The sequence below is a fragment of the Blastomyces dermatitidis genome (assembly GCF_000003525.1).
Source record: "Blastomyces dermatitidis ER-3 genomic scaffold supercont1.5, whole genome shotgun sequence".
Classification (NCBI taxonomy): domain Eukaryota; kingdom Fungi; phylum Ascomycota; class Eurotiomycetes; order Onygenales; family Ajellomycetaceae; genus Blastomyces; species Blastomyces dermatitidis.
The window spans coordinates 2,875,560-2,892,176 of record NW_025544778.1 but is presented as its reverse complement, the minus strand read 5'-3'; the positions used below and the strand labels follow the sequence as shown (position 1 = coordinate 2,892,176).

The 16,617-nt window shown below is 46.6% G+C and overlaps 5 protein-coding genes across 7 annotated transcripts; 2 read left to right on the top strand and 3 right to left on the bottom strand.

The window, feature by feature from the left end:
- Positions 1-85: 85 nt before the first annotated feature.
- BDCG_05220 lies at positions 86-3,927 on the bottom strand. 2 transcript variants are annotated; one of them, XM_045420883.1, is made up of 2 exons: positions 547-3,927; positions 88-484 (listed from the first exon to the last, which is right to left on the bottom strand). In XM_045420883.1, the coding sequence occupies exon 1, from the start codon at positions 3,720-3,722 to the stop codon at positions 1,002-1,004; it is 2,721 nt and encodes a 906-aa protein (XP_045281179.1). In that variant the 5' UTR covers positions 3,723-3,927; the 3' UTR covers positions 88-484; positions 547-1,001. The 2 variants fall into 2 exon arrangements, with proteins under 2 accessions (XP_045281178.1, XP_045281179.1); XM_045420882.1 differs by having other exon boundaries at positions 86-3,927.
- Positions 3,928-4,297: 370 nt separating this feature from the next.
- BDCG_05219 (mannosyltransferase) lies at positions 4,298-8,633 on the bottom strand. Its single transcript, XM_045420881.1, has 5 exons — positions 7,501-8,633; positions 7,016-7,414; positions 6,861-6,947; positions 6,379-6,790; positions 4,298-6,286 (listed from the first exon to the last, which is right to left on the bottom strand). The coding sequence occupies exons 1-5, from the start codon at positions 7,773-7,775 to the stop codon at positions 5,945-5,947; spliced, it is 1,515 nt and encodes a 504-aa protein (XP_045276890.1). The 5' UTR covers positions 7,776-8,633; the 3' UTR covers positions 4,298-5,944.
- Positions 8,634-8,981: 348 nt separating this feature from the next.
- BDCG_05217 lies at positions 8,982-12,020 on the top strand. Of its 2 annotated transcripts, none has more exons than XM_045420879.1 (3): positions 8,982-9,299; positions 9,371-10,158; positions 10,252-12,020. In XM_045420879.1, the coding sequence occupies exons 2-3, from the start codon at positions 9,958-9,960 to the stop codon at positions 11,251-11,253; spliced, it is 1,203 nt and encodes a 400-aa protein (XP_045281176.1). In that variant the 5' UTR covers positions 8,982-9,299; positions 9,371-9,957; the 3' UTR covers positions 11,254-12,020. The 2 variants fall into 2 exon arrangements, with proteins under 2 accessions (XP_045281176.1, XP_045281177.1); XM_045420880.1 differs by having other exon boundaries at positions 9,103-9,304.
- Positions 11,516-16,567, bottom strand: BDCG_05215 (Atg16p). The gene is made up of 6 exons (XM_045420877.1): positions 15,914-16,567; positions 15,342-15,763; positions 15,075-15,234; positions 14,374-14,958; positions 13,242-14,281; positions 11,516-13,174 (listed from the first exon to the last, which is right to left on the bottom strand). Exons 1-3 carry the CDS (start codon positions 15,996-15,998, stop codon positions 15,076-15,078), a joined length of 666 nt encoding a protein of 221 aa, XP_045276888.1. The 5' UTR covers positions 15,999-16,567; the 3' UTR covers positions 11,516-13,174; positions 13,242-14,281; positions 14,374-14,958; position 15,075.
- On the top strand, positions 12,101-15,012 carry BDCG_05216 (histone-lysine N-methyltransferase, H3 lysine-79 specific). The gene is made up of 2 exons (XM_045420878.1): positions 12,101-13,039; positions 13,133-15,012. The coding sequence occupies exons 1-2, from the start codon at positions 12,411-12,413 to the stop codon at positions 14,100-14,102; spliced, it is 1,599 nt and encodes a 532-aa protein (XP_045276889.1). The 5' UTR covers positions 12,101-12,410; the 3' UTR covers positions 14,103-15,012.
- Positions 16,568-16,617: the final 50 nt, after the last annotated feature.

Below are 16,617 nucleotides of genomic sequence, written 5' to 3'. Positions count from 1 at the left end.
CATCAGTTTTATTTTGGGATCTTTTCTGTCCTTCCGCCTTCATCCTTTGTTTCTCGGTGTGGTGTGGAGGGGTAACTTAAAGTGTGGCTTGAGCCGTGTTAAATATCTCTATATATTTCAGACAACCCCACCACCGTTACGGGCTGAATACTAATATTTTATCGAGAACAATTCCACATATTCAAATAGGTTAAATACAATTAACTACATACAAAAAGAAAGCCGTGCCAAACAAATGAAATGTTTTGAATGAGTGAGATAGCTAGTTACTGTACTACACACGGAGTAGATTTTTATATTTTTATGTACTCAACACTATCAAATCAATATGTAAAAAAAAAAAAAAAAAAAAAAAAAAAAGCAAGAAGAAAAGGAGAAGAAAATAGCTCCCCTCCCAAACCCTGTCCCGCCACATCGTCAACATCGTCATATTCATCGACCGTCATACTGTTCGTTTGTCCTTCCCACGCCATCTCCCAGCCAGCTGAATGCGGGTGTCAATGATTGAAAAGAAAGAAGAAAAAAGAGGTACCAGGGAATACAAACCACTGCCAACGCCGTCCGTTAAAATGACCATTGAACCTTGCCCTATTCTCTCACTCAGGGACCCAAAGCTTGGACACAGGGACTCAGATATTGCTTCCTACCTCCATCCTCCGTGAGCCTTCGGAAAAGAAAAGTACAATGCCCATCAACATCCATTTCCCTCGTTGTTATCCCGCAGGCCTGCTTGAATGGGAGTGGGGAATAAGATCAAAAAGCATAAAATATTAAATGGGAGCGAACCGAACCCAACCCAAACTCCAGGCCCCCAATTCCTCCCCAGAAAAACCAACCAGTCCTTATTAAATCTGTGCATAAAAGAAGTCGCTGAAACCTCACCATTTACCTGACAAAAATGACAGAAAGAGAAAAGAGAAAGGAGAAACAGAAGAGACAGATATGGAATGAAAATACCAGCGAATGGAAGAAGTTGAAAGCAGACGAAAAGGGTATTTTTATCACCGGCGCCCACAGCCCCAAGAACCATGTGTACGCCCATGTACATGTAATTTCCCACGTCGAACTTTCTGGCGTCTCCCCGTCTCGCATTTAGGCCAACGTACAGCGTTCGTCAGTTCGTTGTTAGGCCCAGATCGCAGCAGCTGCCATAAATGCGTCGCGTGTTTCTGCGCCGCCGCCATTCCCGGAGACCTTTTCACTCGTTGTGCGTTATCAGTGAGGCGCCGAGCGAAGTTGAAGTCATGCACAGATGCGGGATACTGGAATAGTCTCCTCGCCTCCTTTTCGATCGTATACCGCTTTTCATTCACGAATTGCACGACATCTGTGTTCACAGTGGACAGTTTCTGGCGGAGTAAGGCTGTAGAAGCCATCAACCCATCCTGTGTGAGCCGCGTGACCTCGTCGGAAAGTTGTTTTGACTTGGCTAGTATCACGTTCGTGGCTTCCAGTGCCCTTTGCAACGAGGCCCGACCTACTGATTCCGTTTCCCCTCGTAGAGCATCGCTCCTTTCAAGCAAATCTGCAGACATCCGGTTATATACAACAGTCAGCCCTGCAGAGGCGATGTTGAGATCCCTTTTGAGTTGAGCAGAGAGTTTCTGGGCGGCCTTTTTCCAGTTTGCGATCTTCAGCCAAGGCATTCCAAAATCGACCTCCGTAACCTGTTCGATGATGGGTTTCGATTTCGTGGTGATAGAAATGTTCATAGGTCCATATGCGTCTTCCCTGGGCAGTCGTAGAGTATATACTCCGTCAAACAGGCGGGCCCGGTCAAACGGAATCTGTTGATTGGTCCTGGTTACCGTTACATCAAACTTTGGAGATTTACGCCGTGAGGCTAGGCGTGGTGGAAGTCTTATAATAACATGGCAATCACCAATAACATGCACTTGGAATTTATCCGGTTCACCCCCTTGTTTCTCAGTGCGGCGGGTAAGCTTCGAGATATAGGTATCTACGTCGAACGAATCTTTCCCAGTACAGTCAGGCAAGATCAGGTCGCTTACGGAGAGAGGCATGAGCGATGTGGTTTCCACGGTACTGCCTGTCGTTGTTCTAGGAGGTAGATGAGCTGTTGTCGTGACAGATTCACCGACGAGAGGGGATATAGGTAGGGAGGGAAATCGAGTGGGGAGGTCAACGAAAATAAAGGAGTGCAGAGGGCCACAAATAATCACTAGCATCAGGAGACCAAGAAAAGAGGTGATAGCTGTAAAATACACGCGCGCAAGGTCTTCGGGAGTGTACGGTGTTCCAAATAGAAAGAGTTCAGAGGAGCCATCCGGTAACCACTTGATACACACCAAGCTTTCCCAACCTCGGACGTGAATAGGTGTTGTAGTATCCTTTTCTGGAGTTTCACGCAATTTGGTAATAGCTTTTGAAGAATGATGTCCCGAAAGGGATGCAAGATTCCTATTTAACTGTCCAGGGGCAATACTCTCAAAGGTTTTCAGATCAATTGGAAACCTCCCCAGTACTTGTGATTCGCCTGTGTCTTTTTGGCGGGACTCCAGACAGACATGTAAACTTTGATAGTCCAGCGGAACTATCGGATTCTGCTTAGTCCACATAGGATTCTCGGAGATGACCATGGATGGCACTCCATGCCGCTTCATGAAGGTATGACACAGAGAAAGAGTCTTGCGGTTTATAGGACTGTCATCCTGGGCTATAAAGAAAATAGCCAGGTCTGGGGGATCCCAAGGAGTAGCGGACTGTATTTCGTAGTCCGAGCCAGTCCAGGCTGAACTGCACGGATTTCGATTCTTTAGTGTAATAGTAATAGTGCTTGGTTTGTCGCCCTCCCCCTGTGCCATAGCCGAAACGCATTCGTCGACAATGAGTTGAACATGGATTGGGAGAAGTTCAGCGTAGTTGGGACTAGCACCAGTGCCGAAGGACGCGGGGACGACATGGAAACGAGAGGAGTCTCCTGAGACTACATGATTGAAGTCGTCATCGGAGCCCGCAACGAGTACATCCCCCATTTTATCAAGGATGATATGCTTGAAATCGGGAGCACCGATGTAGAGAGCACGGAATGGCTTGGTAAGGTCAAGGCCGCGCTTAGACATTGCCTGCTGGACAGTGACGGATAGATGGCCATCACCAAGATCGTGGGCCAGAGTAGTACGCAGGAATTCCGGTGTCTCAGCTTCATTGAATACCTTGATGGTATGCTTCAGCTCGATAGTTTCATTTTCAGGCCAGGCGTCTGGCTCAACGAATTTAATAGAGTCTGACCCCAGCTGGTAGGGAGCTTTGATGGTCGCCCCGCTGTTCTCGAGACTTTGTTCTCTCATATGGGAGGGAAAGGGTAGTAGTGGTGTGGGCTCAGAGTAGTAGCTGTGCACGTCGACGCTGTCTGCCTCACTATCGTCATCATCCCTGCCCTCAAGGCTGGTGACATCGTCAGGAACACTGCGACCAACCAGTGAGGCGGTGTCTGTCTGCTCTGAGCGGGAATCGTCCTCGGAATAGATATCAGAGCCGCTGAGAGTAGCCCAGCTCTCGCTGAGGGAGCTGCTGGGCCGCTCACACCTATGATTGTCTGACGTCATTGGTTCAGCGTCAGGCTGCAATGGGAACGCAACGGGAGGGGCACCGGCCACTGGGAGCGTTGGAAACTGGAATAGAGGCAGGCTATTGTTATTACTTCGATGATGATTGCGACGGTTCTGGGGCTTGCTGGGAGACTCATCTGAGCCTGGCATGTTCTTGTGCGTTGTTGTTGTTGTTGTCGAGAGGTGTTGAGGAGGTAGGTGGAAGGGTTCAAGGTTGTCTTGTCGACAAGGGCAGCGGGGTGGGCCTTTGTATTAGTCAATGCTCGGGCTGCCGCGGGGAATGGGCGAAGGCAGGCGCCCGGAGGCAGGTGGAACAACCTTCGCAGCTAGGTTTGGCGGAGAACCGGCGGTTGGCGGTTGGCGTGGGCGATGTTTGGTCTAGAGCCGCTCAAGCAGGAGAGGGCTTGCCTTTCTGGGATGCCTTTCTGGGATGCTCTATATATATATGTACATGTACATTACATTATCTATACATTAGTTATCATACAACTGGACGATATCTTTGGTCTTATTTCTGGCATTGCTTGTTATGGCTAATAACTTGCTGTCTGATAGTCAATTTTGGGATAAAAACTGAGAGAAGGCATCAAGGAGCAACCTAAGTATCAATACTTTTCCCCTTGTCCCCTGAAACCTGAAAGCGGATTTCAAGTATCCAGACAGGAACAGTCAAGAGCTAGAATAACACAAGGAGGAAACCACCGAAAATAATAATAATAATAATAATAATAATAATAATAATAATAAAAATAATAAAAATTAAAAATACATATAGTACATTCTCATCACATTCAGTCTCCCATCATTGTCCTCTATATTCATAACCATTTCTCCGGTGGTTACATATAACTAGATATCTAGATGATTTCCTTCTGTTTACTTATCCTAGCGGGATGGACTGGAAAAAGAGAAATATAAAAGAAAACAGCTACGGAGGAAAGGAGTATGAACCAATTAACCAATAATAATAAGCCAATCAATGGATCAATTAAAACCAGCACCCAAAAAGAAGCAGGCGAACAAATTGAAAAAGAGGAATATTATATACTAAGGGATGTAATAGAAGCAGGACGGTGAGCAAAACAGAAAAGGGTCAGCTATATAAGGGAAAGAGTAGCAGTCTTACGGATGTATGTACATTTACAGTTTCAGAAAGTAAAAAAAAAGAATAGAGCACAGAAAGGAAGAAACCAAAAGAAGGAAAGAAACAAAGTGGTAAAATAAAAACTACAGTAAGGGGAAAAAAAATGGATAAATGGAAGGTTTTTAAAGTAAGCTAGAAACAAATAAGGGTTGGAAGAAGGATTAAAATAGATAATTGCCGTGTCTGTGTTGGCCGGTCTTTTTGTTTGTTCGGTGATGGGTATGAATGTTTTTGTCTAGGTTTCCCGCATGGATTAAAATGCGTCAATCAATCGAGTCGGTATTGTTCAACAATCTTTCACCGCAGCGAATGTCTATATGTTGCCATTCTTTTTGTTTTCTTTGATGCATTAGACAGATGAGCCGGGGTGGGTGGTTGGTTGGTTTGCGAATTGTCAATTCTCGAGGTAGGACTGTGTCCCGTTATTTCTGACCTGAGAGTGTATCCACAGCCGTAGGTTTTGGATGCAAAAATGAAAGTCTCGACGCTGAATGAGAGGTATATATACAAGGCGATGACTAATTAGGGCTGGTGGTAGTAGTAGCCCCCCAAGTAGCAGCCCCAACAGCAGTGTTATATAGCAAGGCCTGGCGGGACTGCTTTCCCTGATCGTGTGGTAATGGTAGGATGCAAAATGTCTGTATATCCGGGGGTCACTTTGCGAGTGCACTTGTTTCCAAAAGAGCACATCCTATGTACCCAGAATGACAACACGATGCCTGACTAAATGCCAAGTTTCGAAAGCCTGGTGGAGTAGCGGAGACATCGAAAAATAGGTTTGCGGAAAGGCGCGACGACATTAGGGTTGATACGAAAAAGAAAAAGGGGAGCGATAAAACAAAATTGAAGAGTAAGAAGGCAAGTAAAAAAAGCCGTGAATTAAGTATGACATGCAAAAACGCCTTAATTCCCAATAAGCGGTTAAACAGAGAAAAGAAATGAAAAGAGACGAGAAGAAATAGCTCGTGCAGGGGTAAGAATAATAAACTCCAAGATGGCCAAAGGGGGTTGTTCGGATATTTGAGAGAAAACAAAAACTTGATCTAGCCTGGTCTGGATTGGCTTTTTTTCTTTCCTTTTCTTCCTTTTCTTTTTTCTTCTTTTTTCTTCTTTCTTCTTTCTTTTTTTTTTTTTTTTTTTTTTTTTTTTTGGGCAATGAGGATGAGAGAAAATCGATCGAGCGGTCCAAGAATTATATCAGCGTTGGTTAGCCTGGTATATGAAATGTCTAGGGTGATGCCCAGCCTCCAGCAACTTCGACCCATTCGGCCAAACAACTTCCTGGTTTTCCTTCTACGTCGGTGATATCCGTGTCGCATCTACACCGGCAGCCCACCCCGTTTTCTTTGGGCACGTCTGTAACATCCCAGTATTCGTCTTCCTCTTGTCGTTTTTTCGGGTCTAGAGTGGTCATTTCGAGATAGGGAATCCTATCCTGCTGACGAGCGGGAGCGTTGGCTGGGCAGTGCTGGATTGTTGTATGTCGATATCCAAAATCTCGGAAGTAATGGATGTCTTTTGGCGCGAGTAGGACACCGGCTGCAAGCGAATGGATTGGTGCATCACCCCACTAGATACGGATGTCAAAATATCAGTGAAATCGAATGTAAATTGGAGACGAAAACCAAAAAAAAAGGGAGTGAAGGAGTGATTGGTGCTTACACGTTCCATCCAGAATCCACCACTTTTGTCCATCATGTTGAAGAAGTCCTCGTACTCCTTGCTACGGAACCAATCAAGTCGAGCGATTTCAAAGTTACTCCAGAAATGGCACATGTTATACTTTTCCCCTTCCATGGCTTCAGGATCGACATCTTTAATGCCTCTATCACCTGGTTGCGTTTGTAAGATTTCATCTGGCAATGGTTCATCCTCTGCATCTTCCTTTGTTGGCTCCTTGGGCTGTGGCGGATCCTCAAGGAACATTTCCCACAAACCCTGGGATGTGATATTGTTTGTTCTCTTGTAGGCGGAAGCATAACGGAAGAGGTTTGGAACGGTTTCCCTGAGTTCTTTAACAGCAATAGTGAAACCGTAGGTTTTATTGTGTTCGATCATTTTGAGGAATGGATCACTGGCATACAAGTCAGAAAACAGCAATTGATATGAAGGATAGCAAAAGGATCGGATGGGGATATCCATACTAGGTGATATCGCAGAAATATTTGATATCTGGCTCCAGACGCCAGTACCACTCATACTTCATGAGTAGCTCGTGCCTGTAGAAAAATCTAGCCGCCACATATTAGTACAACAGGCGCCTATTTACGCGGTACAGGCTAGATAACTTGCTACTCACCCAGAATAAAATCGACACATATGGTGGTAACTCTCCATGCCACCATACATAATTGCAGCATCTCCTTGTTTCCTAATTCCTTCTTTGGCTACTTCATGGTCGATCCAGTCAGGGTATCCCCACATGGAAGGGTCGATTTTACCGAATTCCAGCGAAGAACTGGTATAGTTGGCAATTGTATCTTTAAAATTCTGGTCAAAGTCGCCGTCATTTAGGAAAACATAAGGGTAATTGTAGAATCGGTTGAAATGTCGTTCGATAGATTTCATGGATTGAATCACTCCATCTAATTCCTTATTTCTCGCCAAGACAACGAAGGCCGCATTTGCTCTTGGAGTACTGGTGTCCATTTCAAGACAGCCAGTAGCAAAAACTTTGTCATGTTTTTCGCTAATTTTTCTGTTTTGAAGTCATAGTAATTAGCATTCCAAAGCAAGTTAAAGATAGTTTTCCACAGTAAAGATATACAAGTAGCAAAGACGAACCTAATTGTCGGAGGCGTTCCAGCTGGCATCAAAATCCGACCAGGAGAAGAAGGATGAGTGACAATGAGAAGGAATATAAGAACTATTACGATGCAAGGAAATAACAGAACAAAGCCCAGTGGTATTGAGATGGCAGAGTTCCTTCGGAGTCGTATCCGCCGCTTGAAGAAAGCGAATTTGGGTATTATGGCGCCCTTTTCATTCACAGCGCTATCAAAGGCAGGGGCTGCGGGCAAGTAAGGCACTCGCTTCGCGAGGCGTTGTACGAACCCCATGGGCACGAACGGGTGGATTTGAGGAAATTCGGCACAGATGGAAAGGAGCTTTCTGGATTTCTTTTTTTTTTTAGTTTTTTTTTTATTTTAAAGGGGAACTTGATGGCGATAGCGCTCCTGGACCGGGGGGATGTTCAAGAAGCCAGCCTGAGAGAGTTAACAACAGCAAGTTACAGCTGCCACCACGAGGAAGGGAATTCGAGTATGGAGAAAAATCCGAAGAGTTCAGCAGCGGTTCGTAGAGGGGAGATAGTGGACGCTGGGAAGGGAGAGCTCTTATTCGAGAGGAAACGAATGGCCGGGAATGAGACGTCCCCTATCTGCAGGTATACGGTACGGATTCACGGCGTGGTTAATCAAGCGGATAGGGGAAAGGAAATAATACTGGCTCAATGAACAGCCGGTTAACGCGGTGCAAGCTTACAGCGAGCCAGGCGGTGGTCATGAGGTGTGGGAGCTGAGGTTATGTGCGAGCTGGAGCTGGAGGAGTGAAGGTGGCAGCAATATGGGGGATGTTCGATTTTCTGGAGATTGAGATTCCAAAGGACGAAGCGTTTGACGGGAGGATGCCAAGACCCGCTCGAGCCCGAAACGTAGAAATCGCCTAGAACAACTTGCAAGTCTTTGGATGGAACAGCGAGCGTTATTAGTGTATCCCCCCCAGCACGATGCCTTTGGGTGATTTTCTGACTGCCCAAGGGGATTGTCTATGCTCCTAGAGGCAAATTCCAGGTGCTACAGTGCCAATTCTTGTATTTAAGGCAAAAAATGTCTGCTTGGTCTCTATGAAAACATTTGCGTGTAATGCTCAATACAAGGTCGGGACACGTAATATGGCCTTGTCTGGATGATGTTTTGATTGGCTCAGATGCTGCACTAGGTCGCCTCTGTGGGCTGTGAATAGAATCTTCTCTTTTTTGATTACAACTGGTTGTACTGACGCTTACCGTACGCCATCTGCTGTACCGTACCATACCAATGTGTACAAAATTGTCGAAGTTTATCCCTGCCTATGATGTATACATATATGGTAATATTATTATTATTGCCGGCTTGGATTTCTCGAAGCATAAGCATATTGCGCAAATACATATACGGAGTATAGTCCATCGAAGTAAAGTGATGCTCCTCGATAATAGTTTCTACGATGGGGGCATCTTGATTTCTCAGGCTATTTTTATTTCCAGGCGCAGATCTACGGAGTATCTTTCAGATATTTTTCCGGAGGTACGTAAGTTACGTATGTTACTGCCCCAACCAGGATGATCCACAGCAACAGCACAGCACCCCAGCATTCAGCCGCAAGCTGAATCTACGCTGTAAATATTAGGAATTGAGATGTTATATAAACTATAGAGTACGTACGGGTTATATCTGAACGATATATGTGATGGCACCGCTGCTGTGTGCAAGGAATGAATGAACTCTTATGATCAATAGCCAGATCCATCCATCCAGAGGCCGCCCTTTGCCACACACCTGAGGAATATTTAGACCAGCTGGTTATCCTGATTACATATGAAGGTATGGTATGTATAACCGCTTACCTGATAAATCCGGGCCGAGTCATACTGACAGATCTCTTTTGCTTGAAGTATTATGAATACATATTCTGTATTTGGCCAACCAGTTCGGCTTCCTCCACCATTTATTTTTATTTTTTCTTCTTTTGCGCCATACCCAAAGCGGCCTGACGCGACAGAAAGAATAAAAAAAGAAAAATATATATAAAAAAATAAGAAAAAGGGGGGGGAGGCATGCCAAGCCCCGGCCTCCCACACCCTACACCCACCACCACCACCAGTGCCACTTCTCTGCCGTCATTTCTCCTTGTTGACTTGAAACTTGCTCACCTGCAACATACAACTGACTACGGCAAACGGGGCCTGATCCTCGCCAACCATCGAAGAATGACTTTGGCATTCTCTTCATCCTGTTGTCCCTTAAAAATAAAAATGCTGGACTGGCCCATTTCCTGGTTAATCCACGGCCACAATTAACTCTGTTACTGTTTCATCGCGTTCAAGCTGCCCGAGCCCACGCGACCTCCCACTTCTGCATTCTGCAAATCCAAACAAACAAAAAAAAAAAAAAAAAAAAAAAAAAGGGGGATACCGTCAACCCTATATGATTCACTACCAACTAACTATTTCTTCCCGTTGTTTCTCTTAAACCTTTCACCATGGCGTTACGGATCGATAGCCAGATTGAGAATCCAGCCCAGTCCGTGACAGGGGGGACGACACAAACTCAGCGGGGTTTTTCTTCTCGTCACGGACATCTGAATCTTGATACCTTCTCTCCGGTCAACGAGAATGGCAGCTTTGCTTTCGATCAGGTATTAAAGAGAGGGAAAGTATTGAGAAGATCAAAAAATAAGCATGTCAGTTTACCCTTGTTTATTTTTGGCTTCTATAACGACGAACCTCTACACATGTTTCGAGAAAAGCTAACAGTGGCTTCTTATATTTTACAGGCATTCAAATCTTCATGGAAACCCGGATATCTAGTATTGCGGCCCAATCTCCTGTCCTTGTATAAGGATGCAGAGGAAGCAGAACTTCAAGTCTCAATCGACTTGTCTGATGTCACAGCCGTTGCCTCGTTGAAAGCCACCAAATCCAAACGCCAACATATATTTGGAATATTCTCCCCTTCCAATAACTATCGATTTCAAGCCACATCCGAAGCCGATGCGGAGAGCTGGGTGGAGCGCATACGCAACGAGAGCTACTCGGATGATGCGGGTTCGCTTGAAGGCTATGACATTGCGGAGAATAAGAAACCGGGAGAAGCTGCTGCTGAGAGCGCGAGTGAGACCGACTGTGATGGCCGTAGAGCGAGTCAACATGACGCCCCATCCATCCGCTCCGGCAATCGGCAGGCGCGACAGCAGCTTTCACATACTACTACGCATGACTACTCCGGGAACGAAATAGCATCCTGTTCGGATTTCTCTGATGCTGTCGCCAGCGCTACACCGCACCGCTCCACAGCCTCTCTGCCCCCCCATGATGGACCTTCCCTCTCACCCTCTGCGCCTTTAGATCGTCGTCCCTCACTGCCGCGGGACACAGCTCAGCTCGCTGATGGCGCCCTCGGGAACCTTGCTCCAGAACGTGTCATTTGCCACGGCTACCTCCTCTGCCTAAAAAGCAAGAAAGGGGTTCGACAATGGAAGAAGCTCTGGGTTGTTCTTCGACCACATAACATTTGCTTCTATAAAGATCAGCAAGAATACGCCGCGACCAAAATCATCTCGATGCTGCAAGTTATCAACGCCGCAGAAATTGACCCGATCTCCCGATCGAAGAAGTTCTGCCTCCAGGTCATCGCGGAGGACAAGACATATCGATTCTGCGCGCCAGATGAAGAAGCTCTCGCGAAATGGCTGGGTGCGCTCAAGAGCCTACTGGTTAGGCGGCACGGTAGCACATCAAAGCACGCGGCTGGACCTGCTGTCGCTGGGCTCTCTTGAAACTAGTCGTTGAAAACATTCGTGACGGCGTTCCCACTCTCGCCTTCCCATCAAGACAACAACTGCACTCACTGCAAGCCATAATATCTCCTTTGTTCATCATTGCTGTGTTTTCGTTGCTTGTCAACGTACAAACGTCTCTGCGCACACACTGACATACCCACATACTTTATTATATTTTCCTTTTTTTCTCCTTTTGGCGTATTGGTGAAAAGCGACCACCTGTACTGTTGCTGCCGCAGCTGGTCATTACTGTTGGATTCCGACGTACATAACATGTTTTAATATCACCAACCACGTTCCATTTGCTTTTTATATTTTAGCGCCTTGACTTGAATATTTCTTTTCTTTTCTTTCCCTTCTTTTCCCCCCCACAGAAGCACTTATGTTACAGGCTGTCAGATTTGTTCTTTTTATTTCCGTTTTTATTGTTGTAACTGACTGCCAACAGCATACCTGTTTACTTTTTTTTTTCTTGGGCAGTGATACCCTTCTGATTTTGTATTGTTATTTTCATTTGCTTCTTTTCCCCTTTGTGTTGCTTTGTTATGCATACATCTTGACCTCTTGGCAGCAGCTGTACTCCATCTGCTGCTCATCTTCCTTTTTTGGTTGATTGCAGCAACTTTCCCTTAGATTTTACTATTGTTACTGTTTGAATTGGACTGCAGACTAATATGAGAAGAGACTCTGACGAAGAATCAATTTGAGCTATAATTTTTATATTGTTAATTTTTGACCAAAAGAAAAACCAACAACTGGCTGGTTGTGTTGTCCTGATGACTAATCTTGCCAAGAAACGCTGCCTTCCACGCTGCTTCTTCGCCAAGCCCCGAACCCAGAAAGACGTTGAGCCGCCTTTGACAAACTACTCCGTTACTGCGTATGCGTACATCCGCAGCTCTTTATAAGTGCCACTTCCAACAAACATCACCAGTCTTATGAATATCGTACGATCATTTATATTATTAACAGTTTACCAACCCCTCTCTTTTATTATTCTTCCTCTCTCTTACCGCTCTGTATTATTTCATTAAGGCCTCTTATTCGTTCACCCGTGTGTCTTAAGCCGTCGGGTGTCAACAAGGAAGCGAAGTAGACCACCGATCGATCACACTGTATTTGGGCTAGACGCAAAATTTTTCCATAAGAAGGGCATGGGTTTTTTCGACCACCTCCAGAAGAAGGGAAGCATAGTGATTCAGCCCAAGCGGCCGCAGATCCGAAAAGTCGAAGCAGTAACCACACCCGCCAAACATGCCCCTTCAAGAGCCGCATCAGTCACATCGGACTTTTCAGCCTCCAGACCAACTCCTCACTCTCACGCTCACCCCCGCCGTGACCGCGATCGCCTTCTCACATCCAGCAGACGCTCATCCAGTTCTATCCGCGCAAGTTCCATAGCGAGCGATCCCACCCCATCCCGACACCATGAACCCACCCGGCGTCTAAAAGCAAAGTCCGTACCCCGAAAGCGGCCATCGCCTGTCCAAAGGTTATCGAGTAGCAGCGACGAGAGCGATACGGATGCGGCTTTCTTTGAAGTTCGCAAGCGGGCGAAGGTTAGTGCCAGTGCGGGGCCAGATAAAGAGCGCCGGGTTCGGTCCACGGCTGCGTTTGTGGAAAATGCGGGGGAACAAACGGTCACCATAGTAAACGCGGCTGATATCACATCTGTGGATAAACCTGCGGAGTTTATCAGAGCGTTTGAGGATGGGGGTGATGCTGGGGCTGCAGAGCCGGTTACAGTTCGGTTGCAGTATCCCGGCGCTTCCCAGGGTGAAAAGTGAGTTACGATGACTTGTGGAAATAGCTAGGTTTGTTCGTTTTGCGTTTGTGTTGCTGATGGGATGTTTGCTTACTCGTCGTTCGGCGCTAGATACCAACTTGTCGTACCTCGGGAGAAAGAAGGCTTCAAACCCTTGGATGACATAGTCCACCTGGTCAACATAGTGTCACAAAATTATATACCTGAGGAATATGCCCACCTTTTTAACGACGAGGCCACTGGCATTAATCGCCGCTTCAGACGCGCCCTGGCGCACGCCTCTCAATCAGAATTCATGGAAGCAATCGACGAATATAATAATACCATCACCCGGCTCCGAGCTGACGGCTCCATCGCGAAACACCTCGATACCATACACAGCCTGCCGCTCCCCTTAGTCGAACGGATCCTGAACCAAATATACGCCCGCACCGTTTCCCCACGCGTAGAGTCCCTCCGCCGGTACGAAAATGGCACAGACAACGTTTACGGCGAGCTCCTCCCCCGCTTCATCTCCGAGATCTTCAAGCAAACCAAACTAAAATCCAACCAGGTATTCGTCGACCTAGGCTCTGGGGTTGGCAACGTCGTCTTACAGGCAGCGTTGGAAATCGGCTGCGAGAGCTGGGGCTGCGAAATGATGCAGAACGCCTGCGACCTCGCGGAGCTGCAGGGGCGCGAATTCGAAGCACGCTGTCGGCTCTGGGGGCTTGCCCCGGGCACCGTCCGGCTTATCCGCGGCTGCTTCCTGTCGCAAGAAAGCATCATTAAGGCGCTGCAGCGGGCCGATGTCGTGCTCATTAATAACCAGGCGTTCACGCCGGAGCTGAACAACTCGATCATCAACCACTTCCTGGATATGAAGGAAGGGTGTCAGATTGTGTCGCTCAAGTCGTTTGTACCCGCGGGACATCGGATTCAGGCGCGGAATTTGAATTCGCCGGTTAATTTGTTGTCGGTCAGACAGAAGGATTACTGGTCTGATAGTGTTAGCTGGACGCATGCGGGGGGCACGTATTTTATTGCGACCAAGGATAGTTCGAGGTTGAAGGCTTTTGCGGAGGGGATGTTGAATGAGTGAAGAACATTTGGATATCCTGTTCCTTTTGTTTATGCTTTTCTTTTGATTCCCCCCACTCCCCTTCTTTTTTTTTTTTTTTGGATGGAGGCTCGCCTTCTCGTTGGCTGGGAAGAATGCTTTTGGAAACGCTACGATCACATTTTCTGAGGCGTTGGATTTTCTTTCTTCCCCCGGCTCTCCTATTAGATATTTTGGGTTAGAGTTGGCTGTGGGAAATTAGATGCACAAATCGACGGCAAATTGGTTTAAAGGTTGGAATTCCGGCACGTACCTTGGCTTTTTTGTCGGGTTTTTTTTCATGATGATACCTTGGTGGGTTTCTTCACCCATTTTTCCTTCTCGGTTTTTTTTTTTTTTTTTTTTTTTTTTTCCTTTTCCTTTCTGCTTTTTTTTTTTTTTTTTTTTTTTTTTTTTTTCCTTTTCCTTTCTGCTTTTTACTCTTTTTGGGTCCCCTATTCTTTCATGATAGACGCTGCGATACCCTTCCTTCTCGTTCCATTTTTTTGGGGGGGATTTTGAAATATCCATTTGACGAGCGGCAAAAAGGCTGGCCTATTCGATTAGATGACGTGTGTGACCAGCGCTACTTTCTGCTATGCGATGGTATCCCGTCTAGTCAAATAGTGTGATTGCGGGACTGTAATGATTCTTCTTTCTGGGTAGTTTTTTATTTAGAGCGAATCTTCCTATCCCAAAAATTCAAAATTCAATTATGTATCTCTAATATATTATGATATACCAGATAATGCGCCTGCATGATCCCCTCTCAAAAAGGAAAAAGCCTCAATATCAATTCCGTGAAATAGACCCCCATCCAAGAGCTAAAAAGAAAAAGAAAAACGCCGTGCCCATCGATCTGCTTGATCGATCCGATTTCATCAGCTCGTGGAGCATCAAGAAAACACCCTCTGTAAAAATAGAAATAATATATATAAAAAAAAAAAAAAAAAAAAAAAAAAAAAGTGGACGTACGTCAAGAAAATTTGGACGCCTTATTCATGGCCTCCGCCTCCTGTCCCATCCTCGCCATCCAGCGATCAACCAACTCCTTGTTCTCCGTCTCCAGCTTCTTCGAGCGTTCTTCCGCCATATTAAACTGTAGATTCAGGGATACGAGCTCCGTTTGCACGTTCTGTACGAAGGTCAGCTATTATATATACGCATCAAGAACCCCGGGGAACGATAACGAGAGGGAGGATATGTATATATATATATATATAAAAGAGTCCACCAACATACATCCAACAACTTCGCCTTCCCCCTCAACTCCTCATCGCGATCCTTCACGCGCGTCAGCAGCAGCGCCCGCTCAGCGACCAGCGCTTCAATCCGGCGCGCATCGCCATTCGTCTTCCGCCGCAGCTTATCCAGCTCCGCGCTGGTCTTGGCGAGTTTATCTGCCAGCTCTGTGCGCGAGCGCTGGGCTTCGGAGAGGTCCTTGCGCGCGGCGGATAGGAGCGCGTCGGTGTCGGTGCCGTGGTGGTGCTGATGCTGGTGTTGTTGGTGTTGGTGTTTGGAGGTGGGGTTTGGTTTCTTGTTCTTGTTGTCGATGCCTGCGGGGGAACCCGTTCTGTGCTGGGTGGACGGGGTGGTGGGGGCGGAGGAGGGGTGAGAAGGATGTTGCTGGTGGAGATGGCTGGTGCGGTCGGCTAGGCGGGTGTCTTTACATTTTGGGGTGTAAGCTCATGAAGGTACGCTCATTGGGTGGGAGACGATTTATATGCCAATAGGCAAACGGGGTTAATTGCCCACCTTCCCAGGCCCCGGGGGGGGGGGGGGAGGGGGAGGAGGGAGGCGGCAGCTTTACATACAAGCATCGTACAGAGAGGCATTTGCTTGTTCACGCGCATCTCTCACTCCCAAAGCTAAGAAGTATTCTTCTTGCCAGTTAGACATTATTTCATAGCCTGATTTGAGCGGGCTAGGTATGCTGTCACTGCCACACCGCAATCGGATATATGGGGGATGATGTGTCTAGCAAGCCAGTTGGGGCTAGATAGACGAGGAGAGGTGTGTGAGGGATGGAAGGATGAACTGGTGTCAAAGCATTGTTGGGATGTTGGGAGGAAAAGTTAAGACAATCGCCATGCAATAGATATTGCCCCTGAATTAACCTTCATCCCATCAACTTCCCACATCCGATTGAAACCTGCCCTGCCGTATCGTATGATGTGTGGGTTGATTGCGGTGGTTGTATACTACAAGGACCGTAGCTAGCTCTAACTTATAGGAAGGAAATAAATAATTCCGTTCCCACGCTCCCATCTGTGGTTACAAAACCCTGAAAAAACGGGACCATTCTATCCACGACGAGGAATAGGATATCCAACCAGATGTTCTGGATAAGCAAGCTATTTTACCTCCTTGGACGTTCAGTGCAAAGGCATGCTTGGCCGGGTTCATTTCTGGGGTTTCTCTCTGGGATCGTTCGATTCCTACAAGCGATGAGCTGCGCGGCTATGAACTCATACTACGGAGTAACGCAGTAACTACTGGGTATCACGCCGTCTCCGTT

Excerpts from the sequence above, each read along its gene's own strand:
- BDCG_05216 (XM_045420878.1), top strand. The coding sequence starts at position 12,411 with ATGGGTTTTTTCGACCACCTCCAGAAGAAGGGAAGCATAGTGATTCAG. Across the intron at positions 13,040-13,132 it reads GGCGCTTCCCAGGGTGAAAA|ATACCAACTTGTCGTACCTC; the intron begins GTGAGTTACGAT and ends GTTCGGCGCTAG.
- BDCG_05220 (XM_045420882.1), bottom strand. The coding sequence starts at position 3,722 with ATGCCAGGCTCAGATGAGTCTCCCAGCAAGCCCCAGAACCGTCGCAAT.
- BDCG_05219 (XM_045420881.1), bottom strand. The coding sequence starts at position 7,775 with ATGGGGTTCGTACAACGCCTCGCGAAGCGAGTGCCTTACTTGCCCGCA. Across the intron at positions 7,415-7,500 it reads GGAACGCCTCCGACAATTAG|AAAAATTAGCGAAAAACATG; the intron begins GTTCGTCTTTGC and ends ACTTCAAAACAG. Across the intron at positions 6,948-7,015 it reads ATGTGTCGATTTTATTCTGG|ATTTTTCTACAGGCACGAGC; the intron begins GTGAGTAGCAAG and ends TGTGGCGGCTAG.
- BDCG_05217 (XM_045420879.1), top strand. The coding sequence starts at position 9,958 with ATGGCGTTACGGATCGATAGCCAGATTGAGAATCCAGCCCAGTCCGTG. Across the intron at positions 10,159-10,251 it reads GAAGATCAAAAAATAAGCAT|GCATTCAAATCTTCATGGAA; the intron begins GTCAGTTTACCC and ends TATATTTTACAG.
- BDCG_05215 (XM_045420877.1), bottom strand. The coding sequence starts at position 15,998 with ATGTCTAACTGGCAAGAAGAATACTTCTTAGCTTTGGGAGTGAGAGAT. Across the intron at positions 15,764-15,913 it reads TGCCTCTCTGTACGATGCTT|ACACCCGCCTAGCCGACCGC; the intron begins GTATGTAAAGCT and ends CAAAATGTAAAG. Across the intron at positions 15,235-15,341 it reads GGAAGGCGAAGTTGTTGGAT|AACGTGCAAACGGAGCTCGT; the intron begins GTATGTTGGTGG and ends ACCTTCGTACAG.